This window comes from Lathamus discolor, chromosome 1, assembly GCF_037157495.1.
Source record: "Lathamus discolor isolate bLatDis1 chromosome 1, bLatDis1.hap1, whole genome shotgun sequence".
Classification (NCBI taxonomy): Eukaryota; Metazoa; Chordata; class Aves; order Psittaciformes; family Psittacidae; genus Lathamus; species Lathamus discolor.
The window spans coordinates 56,605,397-56,622,145 of NC_088884.1; the positions used below are offsets into that span (position 1 = coordinate 56,605,397).

The 16,749-nt window shown below is 38.8% G+C and overlaps 1 protein-coding gene across 1 annotated transcript in view; it reads left to right on the forward strand.

Moving 5' to 3' along the window:
- Positions 1-16,749, forward strand: part of LOC136010716 (potassium voltage-gated channel subfamily KQT member 1-like) — a 475,694-nt gene that overhangs the window by 275,805 nt on the left and 183,140 nt on the right. Inside the window, exon 16 of the mRNA XM_065672339.1 lies at positions 1,302-1,363. Within this exon, the coding sequence (XP_065528411.1) occupies positions 1,302-1,363 (62 nt within the window). The remainder of the gene's footprint in view (positions 1-1,301; positions 1,364-16,749) is intronic.

Sequence of the window (16,749 nt, forward strand, 5' to 3'; positions counted from 1 at the left end):
TGGTCTATAGAGAAGGAAAGCAAAAATAGTACTCTTGCCAGCACTGGTTTTCACTGAAATCTTCCTCTAAGGTTGTGGTGCATACAGTGCAAGTCACCTTGAGATGAACTTAGGTGTAAATATATCACTCAGCATATCCCATTAGCAAACATATACACTGCTAATGGTTATAGTAAAGCAAGTACCATTCACTGAGAAATGCTAAAATGTGAGTTTCCTGCAGAATGAGCACACATACAGGCTGTTATGATGGATCCTGATGCACTATAAATTCACATCTCAGCCTGCCTTCCAGTAAGCTCTTCACATTGTCCTCATGCGCTAAGCAAAATGGACATAAATAGTTTTAATAAGCGAAGCTGAACCACTTATAAAAGTGAAATAATTTATGGGACAATCAAGGAGTATTGACTCCAGTCCTCTATTGGAAATGCAGTTTAGTACAGAAGAATGCATCCAACTTCCATTGACACAGGCTTCTAAGTTACTTCAGTGCTGGGCAGGTGACTTATCCTTGTGAATATTTTCTCCCTGCTCAGAATATATGTGGTTTTGTGCTTCATTCTCTGTGAAGTAAGTCCCCAAACTATGGCATTCCTTTGTGATAGGGCATGTAAACATAAAGAATAGACTTTACTTTAGACAGGGGGTTTTTTTTCAGTCTTGGTTCCCAGTCTCACCACTTGCAGTGTGTGAGTGAAACAAATTGTATAACTGGCCTGTAATAACCAAGTCTCATGAAAGCTAAGAGGGAAAATGAGGATGGAGATGTGAGGGCTTTTCCCAGTGTCACTCATTTGCAGTGAGGAGATAGATCTCTTCCACTCTAGGCCTTGAGGCCCTGGATAGTCCTGCCTCCTACATCTACAACTGGTTGAAAACTGTTGTTATTTCTTTCTGTATAGAAAGTGTATATTGCTCATGCCAATGATACTCAAAATGTGCGGTATGCCTAGGGACCATGCCTATTTTATCTAGCTACATGCAGTTAATTGAGATTGTTAAACAAAGAATCGAGTTACAGCAGACACTGTCTATAGTTCTTCATGTCCATAGACTATCTCTACCAAGGTCCAGGTTGCCCTTTAGACTAATCTTGTCAGTTAGACAAACTAATTCCCTTCTCTCCAACTACCCTCTTTAACTTCCATACACCATAAAGAAATTCTTTCTTGTTCTACTCATTTATACTACCCTACTCTTATTGGCTTCTTTTTTGCTTTGAATACCATAGATATAATTCTTAGTTTGAGTTTATTCTCCATCTAATGAATGTCCCGGTTTTATTCTTCTTTATTTAGAAAAAGGGGTAGACAAAGGATACTATACTGTAGGAGCCAGACTGATCCGGCTAGAGGATAAGGTAAGTGCATGAAAGCTTTTTTTTTTTCTTCTGAGTAATGATATCTGATCTACAGAAATGCAAGATAATATCTTGGCATGATTTACTTTAGAATTACAAGGCACCATAATAAAGAATAATATCCTAATTTTTGTAAGGGAGTTGATGAAGTATCATGTGCATGTTGTTCAGCATTAACCATTTACCTGCCATACAGATTTTGTTCTTGATTTTAAATGGGACTGCTTTCAAGTTGAAGCCAATCACACATCTTGTGTAAGTACTTTGAACTGACAAGGTGCTTGTCACACAAGAATTAGCAAGTTAAACAGAAAGACATATCAGGAGTCTTTGTAAATAGCAGCAGTTGATATTTCAGTTAACAATCTTGATCTTCTTTAACATTTAACATTAACATATTGATTTTTTTCCCCTGTACAGTTATCTTTGCATCAGTTCTGCCCCTCCCCCACTGTCTTCTCTCGAAGAATGTGTTCATCTTTGTTATTAGTAAGAGTTACTTAGAAGTATGCCCAAAGGCCAAAGCTCAGTGAGGCTCTATTGTTTTAGACCTATTCCAAACATCCTCAAGAGCTTTACCCACTTAAGCAATAACAAAAATACAAGTTTGCTTAAAACTAGGTATCTATTTCTCTAATATTTTTTAGTCAGCTCTCTTACCTACCCGAAAATACTGGTGTCCCGAGAACAGTGTGCTTTTGGTGGACAGTAGCAGTGCAGTAGTTTTGATATGTAGTATGTATGATGTAACAGCTGGGACATAAGTACATTTGAATTTAACATATTCATTGCCCATTTGTGTCTTTGTCTTACACAAATTTGTCATGCAAATTTTCTTTTCACTTTTCTGGTGAAGTGAGGCTTCCGCAGGAAAGAGGAAGGAAACTTCATTATTCCTTAGAACTGTGAATCTTGGCACAAAAGCAGAAATTGAAATTAAACAAATAGAATTCCTCCCTCTCTTGCCTAATATCTAGTGATCATTGCTAGGACAACTTTGGAAGTACTTAACACTGCGATGTCAAAGGACAGATTTTCTTTGACTTTTCGCTGTCTTGGACAGGGTCAGAGAATCAGCTTCATAGATAAAGACAAGTTACCAGAGTTAACTGCTAAACTGCACTGGTCCCTTGTGCAGACACACTCATTCAGAGTGAAAATGGCTTTCATTCAGATTACCTTAATTCGCTTCAAAAGAGATATATTTCTGTCTAGCCTCTGTATGTTCTGTAAATTCACAGCACTAATTCATTCTGATTTCTTGAATATGCATATATAGAGAAACTCACAATCCAGATTTGAAAATTTAGGAATGAAAGTGCCTGTGATGACAGTTAGATTACTTTGTGTAAGAAATACTGCTATATTGTAAATACTTCTGGAAGCAGTTCATGGTCCCCTGACTGTTCCATATTTATGAAGAAAAGAGGTCAGAAAGTTATTAATGTCTCTGGCATTGGTCCAGCTTCAGCAATGTGCTGTGAAGTTGATGACTTTATTCAAAGCCTTAATTAGAATACTGCAGACATATCTTGGTGGAAAAGGAACATTAGATGCCGATGTGTGCAGTAAATGTTGCAGTGAATGATCTCTGCTGCAACTATCTGCTTATGCTCCGCCTCTCCATCTTAAACCTGATAGGAAACTGAACTCTAGCTTATTCAGAGAGGTTAGTAACTTTCATCAATACCGCCTCAATATAGATGCTTAGAGATGATGAAGCCGCACAGTTTCACCTTCTCAGGTTAAATGTCTGTTATAAGCCTATGGAAACCAGTCTGTACCAGGGATTCACAACAATGTTCTTGGAACAAATGTCATACATGTTTAAAAAAACCCAATGCTACGGTCATCTCAACTTCATTTAAATGTGTTTGGCCCATAAATAGTTTGGCTCATGCTCGAAGTGCTCATGTTGTCAAGACCTAGCTGCCATTTTGTTTGAAGAATTAAACTGCAGTGCTTTAACTGACCACATGTTGTATGGGAACTGGTGATTTCTATCTCTTTACTTACTGTTCTGGAGAAAACAAATAGGAGGGAATAAAATGTCAAGACATTTTCATAAGACAACTTTATGCAAGATATTCAGTCATTGCAGCTTCCTTTTTGTTCTCGTACCAAGCTACAAATGTAACATAAAATGCTGGAGCCTGCCTGATGAAACCCAGGGCATTTGTTCTTTCAGCACAAATTAACCTTCTTTTTTGTGTACAGGGCTTCATTCTTGTATTACTGCTAAGAAAGTTGACACTGCCCAAAAAGGGCAAACATTTGTTGTTGGTTTTTTCAGGGGTTTGATGGTGTGGGTTTGGGAGTTTTTTTGTATTTGCATCTTTTTGGCACATTAGGCTAAAACACATATGTTTACATAGTGAAAACAAAGTTAAGCTTCCCAGATATCTCTATTTTAATAGGACAATAGAAACGACCACATCCTGCTGTCAGCCAGCTTCCCCTAAGCTATTTTCCCATGTCTCATGGGCTGTCCTGCTTTAATAGTTCACTGTGTAGTAGCTGCTATGTGCCCAAATGTGAAACAATATTGGAGTCAGGAAGGACAAGCTGGGTTTCAACCTCTGAGAAGAATAAATGAAGCAAGGGCATGTCTGACATCAGGCTCCAGCTGGTGGTGAAAAATGATCTCCCCCTTGGAACTAGAAAACCTTTGGGATCAGCCTCTTCCCCCTGGAGAAATTATTTTAACATTCAGTTACCCAGTATAGTCATGGCAGCTTCCCAACCAAGTGACACATCTGATAAAATGACAAGTTTTTGGACAAAAGCCAGTTGGTGTGGACTGATGGAAATGCAGTGTGGATCTGAATGTTGCATCTGCTTAAAAATCTATCAATAAGCTATTAGTACACCTCCATCCCAGAGTGATATTTCCCCACTAGCATTTTCCAGTTCATTTGCTTTAGTTTCTCCAAAAGGGAATCAGAATGTAATTCACCCATTCAGAGCTGTGCATTGCTCAGCATAAAGCCATAATTACTCTTTTTATAAATTGAGAGAGAGAGAGAAAAGTATATTTCTGATGGTTAAGATGAAACTTGTTCCCTATTGTTTGTTACTATTTGAGTTAAAATGTGGTTTTTGCTGTGTAGAAGGGCATAGACGGAGATCTCTGAAGTGGTTGCTTAGTGATAGATAAAAGCTTTGAGGCAAAAATGCTTTAAAGATTAAAAGATAACAGCCATTCATCTGGCATGACCAGCTTTGCTTACAGCCTCTCTTTTGTGACCACTTTTGTGAACATCCAGTTTGTAAGTTTAAGGTAATGGGAAGAGGTAAGAACAAGTTTGTGTAAGATAAAGCATCATGTGAGTCCAGCATAAAGCAGAGTTGAAATACACTTGTATCTCTTTTTTTTTAAGCATTGCAAAGCTCAATAAAAAGGGATAAAATAGATGGTGGCAGTCTCCAGACTATATATAAAGCCCTTTCTGGCAGCATCAGTGCTGTGTAAAGCTTTATTCCTTTCATTAACATGGCATGCTGCATAGTGTAAGTTTACCCATAACACCTGATTAGGGCATAAAAATCTTGTTTTGTTGTGGTCAGTGTAATAACCTAGTGTGGTTCTTTTCATAAAAACACTGAGATGTGTAGAGAAAGAATGGGGCTTCTTTCCCAACACGTGATGTGTGCCATTTGGCCGACCCTTTCTGTAGTTCGATGGCAGGGTTTAATTTTAAATTGCGGTATGTAGCCATTGACAGATTCTTTTGAAATGTATTAAGAGAGAGCTTGGTTCCAAGATGATGTTCTAGAGCTGGCGTTAGTTTCTTTTCAAAATTGTAAGCTAATGCTTCTTTATGATGAAATGAGTATTCTTTCTTTTTCTTTTCAAAATTAGAAACAAAAATCTTGGTGTGCTATGTCAAACTGCACGACAACCAATAAATAAAAACAGGAGAGAAAAGAATCTACAAATGAAAGGTTAGAAGGGACAGCTGTGTTGTCTTTGAAAAAGAAATCTATTAGGTATTTTTATAATTATATGGCAGTCTTCTTTATGTGGTATTTACAGTTATGATTTACGTCCGTATTACCATAACTATTTCCATACTTATAGACAACATGTGATAATGCTGAGAGCCAAAAGCAGCCATTTGGTAGCATTTAAAAAACGCAGAAACACTAAGAGAAAACAGGGCAGTAAAGCAGAACCCTTCTGAGCTTTATCCATCTGAGTAATGCAAACCAGAACAAAAGCGTTGTCCAACATAAACAAATGTAGAGGTTGGACTGTGGTGGTGAACTCTCCCTTTACCAACTGAAACACTTATTTTAAAGTTGGGAGCTAAGAAGATGGGCTCAGAGAAGAGCAGTGTTGCTCTACCATCTTACTCCTCCTGAGAAACAATGGAGAGATGGGTGTTAATGAATTTGACTTGTGCAATGATTACATCAGGAGGAATTAAATAGTAAACTATTTATCATGACACTACCTCTCCAAGCAGCACCACAGTGAAGGCCCTGTCAGAATTTCCATCATAGACCCCTAATTTGTGGGTGGGGTGATGGGCATAACTGAACTGCATTAAAAAAAAAAGGGAAAAGCTGAAAATTGGTGCACAATGAGTCAGTTGCAAGATGAGCATGCTACATTTTTGAGGTTTCAACAATATGTCTGAAATAAACCCATTTTGTTAACGAAATAAATTTTGGCACTAAGGTGTTTGTGGGTCTTTTGCCCCCAGTTCCTTGCGCATTGAGTCATTCCATAATATAAAGCTTTCCAGAAGGCTTTTTGAAAATGGGCATTATGCAGATTTTCTTAGCTACTAATACAAGCTGATAGTTCTTAAAAGTAGCTACCTGAGTTGCACTGCCATTCTTTCTTGTAAAGAGAAAATGCATTTTATCCTGGCCCTATATGTTTTGCAAACATGCATGAACACTGATGATTTTTGGACTACCTCTTGTCAACACAAATATGTGTGAGTTAATAATTAATATAGCTAATGTGACTTGAAGTTATCTCTTATGAAGAAGGCGTGTTTCTTGTTGTGCGTGTTCTTGGAACAGACCATGCTCAGTTCAAGGAGACAAGCAGGAGGTTTACCAGGAGAGATGATAAGAATGTGTGTTTGGAATGGGATGCCATTGAGTGCAGTAGAAGCCTGATCTCATTTGCTTCAGAGCAGTCCAGCACAAATCCATACCCATGATGTCATTAGAATTTTATTTTTAAGCAGTTGCTTAATTAAAAAAATAAAGTACCTGATGCTTCAAGGCAAATTGTGTTTCCATCTATGCCAGTGGAGTTACTCAAGATTTACCCAGGTCTAAATTACAGCAAATTTCTTACATGGCTTTAAACAAGATTCCAGCTCATGTCTTCACATTCTGCTAAGAGAGGGGGTGAAAGCAGAAATGGGAACTCAGAAAGTTCAGAATTAGTCTGAGTAAAATCATGGGTTTCATCTATTATGTCTAAGTGAATCTCTTTGGTATGCTGGGGATTCAAGGTACTATAAAACTGAAGTTGTGCATGCATTCTTGTACTGAAACATCAAGACTTTTTTTTAATCTGAAAGCCAAATTTGACAGCGGATTTAACAGCTTGGATCTTAGCTACACGGCTTTGCTACACTGCTAGCTGACCTCTCAGTGAAGAGAGGAACTTTCATAGCCTGGACTTCTTTTGACTGCCTGGGATGTTTTTTTGCTTCTCAGATAAACCTTGTTTAATACAGTTGAGAGGGAAACTGTAAGTAAGAGCTAACTCTGATAGCCTTTCAAGCAAAAGGAAAGAAGACGTAGATCATATATTCTACAGCATATCTGAAAGAATCCTGCCTGAATTCTGCTATTATGGTTCTTGTCATGGAGCCTTATCATATGTGGTGCTTGGTAGCACCCTGCTATTATTAAGGTTGTACATCACCTTCCATTATGGAGCTCTATTTTCAGTTGCTTACATCTCTGTCAAACTTTGGCCACCTGGGCTGAAATTCTCCAAGGCAGATGTCTGCCTCAGGCTGACATTTTTTGGAAAATTTATATGTCAGTGTGGGTCATCCTTTCTATATCACAGTAACCTGACCCACTGTGAAGTTTCTCCCAAAAGTAAGCATAAAAATGTTGATGGAAAACACTTGAGCTTCTTCTAAATTAGAGCAAGAAAATTGGACAGAAATGGAATATTATCTGCCAGTCTTGAGACCCAGAGGCCTAATGCAAAACATAGTGAACTCAGCAGGAGGCTTTAACATGGATCAGGCCCTGATTTTTAATGGGTGAGGGAGCAAAGAGTTTTGCATAGTGAATGTTTGCCAGGATGCAATTCACCACCATAAATCAAACGTTAAATAATTCCAAAGCCCAATAAATGAGTGTGCAGACGGCAGTGTCTGCTCCCCAGTGATGCACTGCCTGTTGATTAAGATCCAGCTTGAATAGTTTGAACTCATTTATAGCAGTCTCAAGGATTGCTCTGATGAGGCAGTTGGTGCAGTCTGGTTGCTTTTCTGCTCTCTTGGCTGAAACTGTTCTGGTGGAACCAAAGCCACCCAGCAAATGCTGCCCATGACACCTTAGAGTATGGTGGAGCAGCAGGAGGCAGGCGCTTATGGCCATATGCTGCACAGAAGCCTGAAATCAGTTTGCAGCTTACATTTAATAAGAAACAAAGAGAGCTGCTTGCAGAAGATGTACTTCTCTACACTAACAGTCCTTGAGGAGAGCGCACAGATGAACTGTGAACACCAAGGAAGATAGAAAAAGTGAAATGATTTAGGGCTGCTAGTAAATAACAGAGTCTTTGGGGAAGGGAATCTTTCACAGGCTGTTATGACATTGGATATCTAGACCATATTGATGCACCTTGGCTGTTTAACGTGCAGGGAAAATGTCCTGGAAATAGCAGTGTTTAACACAAAAGTCTGTCATTAGGGAAGCCTGTCTGTCTCTTCCTGTTCTCCTAAACCTTCCCAGCATCACAACTGGTTTTAACTGAAATTAAGAAAGGGGTCATGAGCTTAGACATTATGATCTCCTGTCAATTCTAGAGCAAATATGTGCTGGGTAGAGGATGGACACTCTGCTAATCCTCCTCTTTCCAGAAGAAAAGTCTGCAGTGTGAGTGTGGAGTGTGGCTCTCCTCAGGTGCCAGTCCAGCCACAAATGTATAGGGAACAAAGCTCTGTTAGTCCTGTTGCTTATGAAGCAAAGAGGCAATTTATTTACTATTGCTCGGTGAAGAAATTAAAAAAAGCAAACAATTTTTTTAAGAGTATTTTGGCTATCTTGTAATTTATTTTTTTATAAAAATTCAAATCTTCCCAAAAGAGCTTTGACCTGAACTTCCAAAGAATAATAGAAATCAGATCAGCTATAACTATTTTGATTTTACTTTTTATGATTTTTAATATGTTATTCTAAATTAACATGCAGTTCTAAATGATTGGTCACCCTGGTTCCGAAAACAAAATGCCTTGATTTAGAGATGTGAAAATGGAGTATTTTGATAATTCTTATACCTTGTTCAAATAATAAAAAAAATAATAAAATAATTATAAATTTATTAAACACGTATTTTCTTATGAACAGCTTTTAAAAAATTCTAATGCAAATAAATTTTATTTGAATGGTTTTTATGACCTCCAATTGTTGCCAATGTTAAGCAGTTTAACTTGGAAAGCTATTTTCAAAAATAGATTTTGTAGTGTTCTTAGTTGATTATAGCTGGATGCTGCAAGTGCTGCCCTCCTTACAAACAAGTGGAGGATTTTCCTTTGGAATGTTTCTCCACCTGAAAATGGCAGTTTGTTTCCAATGGAACATTTTTTGAACAGGTGTCACATTCTGTGGAACTGTATTTTAAATCATATACCAGAAGAAAGTGTTTCCAGTTTTCCACTTCAGCGTGACTTTCTGAAAACCAGAATTGGGGTGAAATACTGTAATCTTTCTGAGCATTTCAGTTGAACCAATTTATTTCTGATGAATTTGTTTAAAATTATTACTCTTTCATTTTGATTCTGATTGAAAGACATTCCAGCATCATGAATAACCATGGTTATTTCACCTACCATATTTTTCAGATCAGTAGTTTAAAGGGAGGTTTTAATATTATTTGAATGTTGTGTAATATTGACCTCTTCGTTCAAATAATTACTGTACTAGCAGTTGGATTTATCTTGTTTCATGCAAGAACTGAGTCAGAGCAAACATCTGTTTAGTCATGGAGCTATTCTGTTGCTGCTGGTGGCCAGTATCAGATGCTAAGGGGGTGGACTAGAAGAAAAGATTGAGTCTAAATTGCTATAACTAGTCTCTGGGTGTTTGCAATGGATTATATCTAATAAGCAATATAAAGTATACTGCTGTACAAGGCACATTACAGCGTGATACAGCTCTCTAAAAGGAAAAGCAAAAAAACCCAAAACCCCTACCAGGATACACTGGAGTACTGTGGTGACCTGACCAGAAATGTTGGCTGTATAGAGGGAAAAAAACCTTCACTCAACAGTAAATTCAAATAAAAGGCTTCATATAAAGCCTTATGAGGTAAGGGAGAGAGAGATGAAATGTAAATAAACAGAGAAACTCTTTTCTCCCTGTATTTACCACCAGGTTGTTCTTTGCAACATGTAGCCTTAAATTTTATGCAGCACAAAAATAGCGAGCATATCAGTAATACATACTTTACAACGGAATTACTTTTTCTGCTAAAGTTGATAAATCATATTTTCCTTTCTTAGAAGTTTAGGTTTGATTTCAGTGCTTTGTTCTGGGGTGTTTTAGTCAAACACATTAGTCAATGTGTCTGCTACACATTGCAGTCCGAGACCAGGAGGAGTCAAGGTAGTGTGGAGTACCTCAGATCTTTTCTGGTCATGTAGGTACCGTGCTTAGTTTATTACAAGGTTGATCTTCAAGCGCATTTTTATGCGATGTCAGAATATAATTAAATACTAAAGCACTAAGCAGTTTACACAGGGAATTATTCAAGGTCCTTTAATTGAGGAACTGGGTTTTTTCCATTATCAGCAAGCGTTTTTCTGCAGGTTAAAATGGCTTTGTGTGGAATGGTTATGACTGTGAATAGACTGAAAGAAAGGAAGCACATGGAAGTGTTGGCTCAAGCACTGAGCTCTAGCTTCAAAAACCCAGAGTGCTCTGCCAGAGGACCTTAGCTCAAATGCAAACAAAACAGTCTCTCCCTCTATAAAACAATACTTTGCTACTTCAGTTACTATAAGGTACTGAGATATTATCATACAGGGAGGTGTGTAAATACCTTATCTAGATGTATGTCACAAAGCATCTAGAGGTATTCCTCAAAACCTCAAATGCTGCTTTCTCTAGAGTCCAGTGCCTTTCTGTGGACTGAGCAATCCTAAACATCTCTCCTTTAATCTTTCTTCAGACTTAAAATGCCTATCTCTGCCCATGAAGCAATCTATCTGCTATCACATTAGGCCATACCCAGCATTTTTCATTCTATGGTGATTGTACCATAAAAATGTCCTAGGATCACAGAGTAATTCAACTTGGAGGGACCTCAGGAAGTTGTAGCACCCCACTGTCTCTACTGTGGGTGTAGCACACTTCTCTAGTAACATTGTGTAGGATGTAGATGAAGAAATAATAACTAAAAATGTACTGTCAGGCTTTGCAGCTGTTGAAGGGGCATCATTAAGTACCAAATTGGCAGGTCTGTGTTTGTTTCTGCAACCTGCACTGCCATTAAAGTGCACATATGTGACATAGAAGTGTCTTGGGCCTCAGTGTTTTCAAAATCTGACAACTAGAAGTACAGAAAATTGTGTCTTCTTTTCTCTTCTGAAAAAAAATATGAGTCTGGAACTGACATGAAAAGTACTTTTCAAGAGGTGAAGCGTACATCAATGGCACATAAAGCAGATTCAACAGAATCAACAGTTACAGAAGGTGGCCAAAACAGTGTCATCTAAAATGTGGGCTTAGTATAGGGCCATGCTATAGCTGCCAGGTCAGGTTAAATGTGTGATCAGATCTGCATCTGGATTCACAGCTTCCCTGCTTCTTCAGGAGTACAGATTGTAGGCTATCAGCTCTGCATCAATATCACAAGTCTCCTACTACTCTGGGTGTTTCTTAAGGCTTTGGTATCTGGAGATATGCAACTATGTGAGAATTCTTAAAATTGCTTGTTTCTAGCCCCCACTGTGGAGATGCACATGAAAAGCAGGAACCCTGAAGCCTCAAAACTCCAAAAAGAAATAGGATGAACATCAAATGTATAGTGTGTATTTAAAATGTTAAGCTTTCAAAGACAGTCTAGTTGTACTGATCAAAAATAGCCTTAGCAGATTTATATTGCTGCACACTTTCCAAGGGAAGCAGAAAAGCCAAGTAAACGCTCAAAACTAGAGCACCCTGGCCTGTCTGTTATGTAAGTACATTGCCAGCTGCACTGCAGCTAGTTTAACGGGAGTTCAGGTATCTCCCAAACAGTAGGCACTGCCGTGAGGACATACCCTAGGAGGCAGCAGAAGCCCGTGTTCTTTCACAGCAACTCAAGACACATCAACTCTCTAAATTTCCTGCTCCGCCTTGCTATGAGCTGCCTGCTAATGTTAATTTTGTTGCTGACTTTCAAGGTGCAGCTGCAGCCCTTCCATGCTTTGCACAACTTGTTGCCATTTGTATCTGGAGAGTTTCTAAAGCCGCAAGTAGTGAGTCGTCTTGCCTGCGAAAGGCTAAACCTGTAGCAAGACTGAGGGTGCCATGCGAAAAGCATTAACATCTTTGCGCAGTGTTCAGTCAGCGTCAGTATTTGCAGTCAAACAGAATAAATAGCTGTTTTCTCTGCTCTTATCTCAGAAATCTGTAGTACTGTGGAAGTAGGATGGTTCTTGATGAGTACCCAGAAACTGAAGCACAGCAGTCTGTTCCCAGCACTGCAACACATCGCTGACATTAGTCTGGGCAAGCCAGTTAGACACCATTTTTTTTGAAGGTCAGAAGAGTATGCTCACCATAGAGCCAAATTTATGATTACTGTGTAAGTGGGATATCCATCATCAGAAATGAATGGCTAGGAAGGTAAGACTGCCGTAATGCCCTGAAGATTTGCGTTTCTGACCCCACCTTGACTCTGACCTGTCCATTCACCCTTATCACTAAATTAGTGGGCAACTGCCCTAGGGTAGCAGCGTGTGTGCAGTGTGGGAGGAAGGCAATGGTAAGCCGTGCAAGATGCCTGGAAGATGAGGTCTGGGCAGGAACATGAGGCTGGGGAAACGGTAGCTTGACAGAGAAGGATGCAGGTGAAACACAGAGTCACTCTTGCTGGATGTAGAAACTGCAAGCAAAGTAGAGTTTCTTAGTGAATTTTGGAGCCTGACCTCCAAATCATGCTTCAGGCCAGATTTAGTTTGAGCCTGGTCCTGCAGCTTTGCATGACTGCCTTAGTCAGTATTTTTTTGGTGTATTGTATATGTTAACTGGTTATGCAGTTGTCTGGTTATGTATACATATATAGCTCTGATTTATATTTTGTATTTTTGCATCTACTTTTTTTTTTTTTTGTTTGCCTATCTTTTATGTTTTATGCATTTCACCCTCTATTTTTTAAAGTCTGAAAAGCACTTTCAGCATTCTGTGAATACTGGATGTTACTGTTTCTGACTGGAGCTTTTGGTAGGTACTCTCAACTCTCCTTTTATAGCACATTCTGAACTTGCTACCCAGAGGAAACAAAACAAAACAGTGTTTCTGATGTAGGTAGCAACATTTATTTTCAGCCTCAGCTACAGGGTAACTGTTACTGTAGGGATCACCACAAGTGGGTCAGGTCCTAGAGTCCCAGTGAAGTTTTAGCCTGAGTTGGGATTGCAGAAATAGACTTCTGACCCTGTGGTAAAACATATCTGCTTGGGGGGTAAGACGGTGACAGGAACTATTATGAAGCTAATGCAACTTTAATACGCAGGGAACAGAGTACTCCATATGCGGCTGTGTAATTTCCTCTTTGGCTTGGAAGGCAAAAATGAACAGCTTGTATTTGGAAGGTTATTTTCAATCTCCAAAATATCTTTTCTGCATTTACTTAATTTTGCTAGATGGCCAGGCATGCTTACCATAGCTGCGACTGGCGGGAGTACCAGTTATGTCATTCATCAGAAAACTCCCTTGTGTGAACAGAATTTTGTTTCATTTTTCTCTTCTCTTCATCTCCAAGGGTATACATACAGAGGGAGGTCACAAAATAGAAGTAAGCTGTAGCCAGCAAAGTTCAGATTTTGAACTAAAAAAACCCTATGTATACTTATTAGAATTTCTTGTTAATGAGGTCATTTATGTCAGGGCAGGAAATGTACAAAATAGCACAGGATAGAAAAATCTAGACACTGTAAAACACGCCAACAAATTTGGCACACGCACTACTCCCTTAATATGCCCCCAATGTAATCTATAGATCCCACAAGTGACCACATTCTGTTTATGTATGTAAAAACTCCTATATATGTAACACTCATAAGAGTAGCAATTTTACTAGTGGGAAAAGATTATTGTGGTCTTTTTATATAGCATATAGGTTTACTTAGAATGAGTCCTTGTAGAAGAATGCAGAACCATGAAAACTTGCTAAAATGTCATGATTATATTAATTTCATATTTAAAGGAATACTTCACTTTAAGTTATGGCTCCAAAATTACACTGCTCATTCATGATTTTTTTAATGTATAATTGGCTGCCTCCAAAAATGTCACAGTAGGAGGAAAAAAAAGTTCATTTTCCTTGGCGTGTGTACTGTTGCTATTCCTGTGTTCATTTGGCTTGGCTCGGGTAATGAAATGCTGCAGTCTGAAATAACTTTTTATATGTTGACATGTGCATTTAACTAGAATAAGCAGGCAGCGTGGACCAAGTTGGATTCAGCAAGGAACAAAATATATCTTGTATTGCACCTTTTAATATATTAGCCTACATTTATGATTCTTTTTCATTTCTTCTTTGTAACCTTTACACACCTCCTAGCTGCACACAGCCCCAGCACAAAGGTGCAATGGATATTAGGGAGCAAATTAAGATTAATGGGTGGGAGGAGGGGAGAGTAAAAAGAAAGGAAGGAAACTGAGGGACACAATTTTATCTCTTGACGATAAAGTTCGAAGGGGATTACTATTGATCTGTTGGAATTTATTTAGCTCCTTTGTTGACCATCCCTTGGTCTAGACAAGGAGGGGACATCTTAAGTTTCACATAAGATGAGCTGGCCTCTTGATACCTCACCGCATGTTCCTTTCTAGACTGGCCTGGGTGTTGTTTGTTTCTGTGACTGTGCTGAGGCTTTCACTGAGCTGCAGGTACCAGATTAGAATTGCCACTCTGATCTCTAGGTCACTGACCACTGACTTCTGCATTTGACATCAAGCAGCAGGAGAAGGGCCATATTCCTGTACTGCGGGTGCAGGTATACTGCTGCATGGGGTCATACTGGGCAGCACTTTCCACCCCTGATGTATCTGCTCCCCATTTTGTCCCCAGCACATAGCTTGGCATACAGATCTTGCCTGCCAGAAGGCACCTGCACATAGCCAGAATTTACCAGAGGCAGCTCTAAAATATGGCTAATGCTGATGTTCACAAACATGGGGCTGGTGTCTTTCCATAGCCAGTGCCCATTGAGTGCCGGGTGTGGGCAGATGATGGCTGTGCTGCAAAGCCTTCCACTCTGGGGCTGCAGGTACATGGTGCAGAATAGTTTGCTGGTTCACTGCACATGTCCTCCACAGCTGAGGCTTTCTTCCAAGCCCTGCTCAGAGGATTATCTCATAGTCTGATTTGTGGTTATGTGACAGCATCTAGACCTTACTCAGAGAAAATCCTGAATGCTTCACAGGGGTTTAGCACAAGTACTTAAAGGCAATGAGAGAAATAGGAAGAATCCCAATGAAATTTTGTGGGCAGCCCCATGTTTCTGAATGTCTGTGGTGTCATATTTTGCTTTGTTTTCTGCATTTTCACTGGTCATTACTTCTGCAGAGAAAAAAGATTCTTCTGTACCCACCCCCTCACACTCACATGGGATTGACAAATAGCTGCAGAAGAGCAGATAGATATGCAAAAAATGCGTCTGAGAAGCACACGTTAAAGATCAGCAGTGGGCAGTTCCGTGCTTGTTTTGCAAACTAGGCAAAAGACACCTTATTCAGTTATAAACAGGAAACCTGGGCCAAGTTTGTAGATGTTCATGCCCAGGGCCACTCCCTAGAGGAGCTAAAGCTCGATGTACTTGTCAAGATGAAAGTCGTGACACACCCCATGACTTGCATATTGTTGGGACCTGCTCCTATTTACATCTCAGCATGGGCTTTCTATAGTTCAAGTATAGATTCTATAGTTCAATAGAACCGGGGGTCAGCTAAAAAAAAAAAAAAAAAATAAAGAAGAAAAAGAAAAAAGGTTAAAAATTAAACATAAAGGAAACTTAAGAACATATTGTTTAAAGCCTGCAGCAATGAAGTCTGCTGCATCAGTTTAACAGCCTCCTAGGAGTAATGAAGAGTCTGGGTTTTGTGGGCTTTTTGTATCATTGTTCAGTCTTATGCCTCTGCAGCATTTTCACAATGGGGTGGGAATAAAGCAAATATGGTGTGAGAGGGAAAGAATAGAATCCAGCATCCACTCTACAGGTAGTTTCTCATACAACTTTCTTTAGACATAATCTTTTAGATAGATATGATTGAGGACTGCACGCATACTAAATGTGGCATTTTAAAAATAAAGTTTTTACACTTCATGCAAGTGCCATTCAAATTATTTTTAATTTTTTTTTTTTTTATTCAGCCATTTTGCTCTCATTAAGAACATTAAGTAGAATTTTACTGAATGTGTCTTTGAAAGTTACTGATCATTTGAAAACTAAGAATCTCAGCCTGCGTGGCTTACATGTGTGAGATACCTACACCGGCAGCTTGGAATGAACACATAAGCATTCATAATAATTGCTGTTCTAGTACTGTGCAATAGCACACATTTATACAAAATAATGCAGATTTTATGGGGAGATACTGTAATGCAGAATAGCGTAGTACAGGAAGTGAACTTACAAACTAAATCAAATAAAGAGTATATAAGTAGTTTCAGTGAGCTGATGTTTGGAATTACATGTTCCACATGACATGTGTTGATTTTACAAATGATAGTTTCTGTGTTTAAATCCCAAGGAAATATTTGGGTTTGTGCCACAATTAGTTCTTTTAACTTCTTTTTCAGTGGGAATAAAGATGAAGATACACGCTGTTTTCTGATATCTACATGTTCTTTTGATTTGTCCCTGAGATGCACCTGACACGGTGTGTGTGAGTGGGGAAACAATCTTTTGTTGCGTGTATGTTGACTCAGTTATAAAAAAAAATATATAAAATTAAGTTAG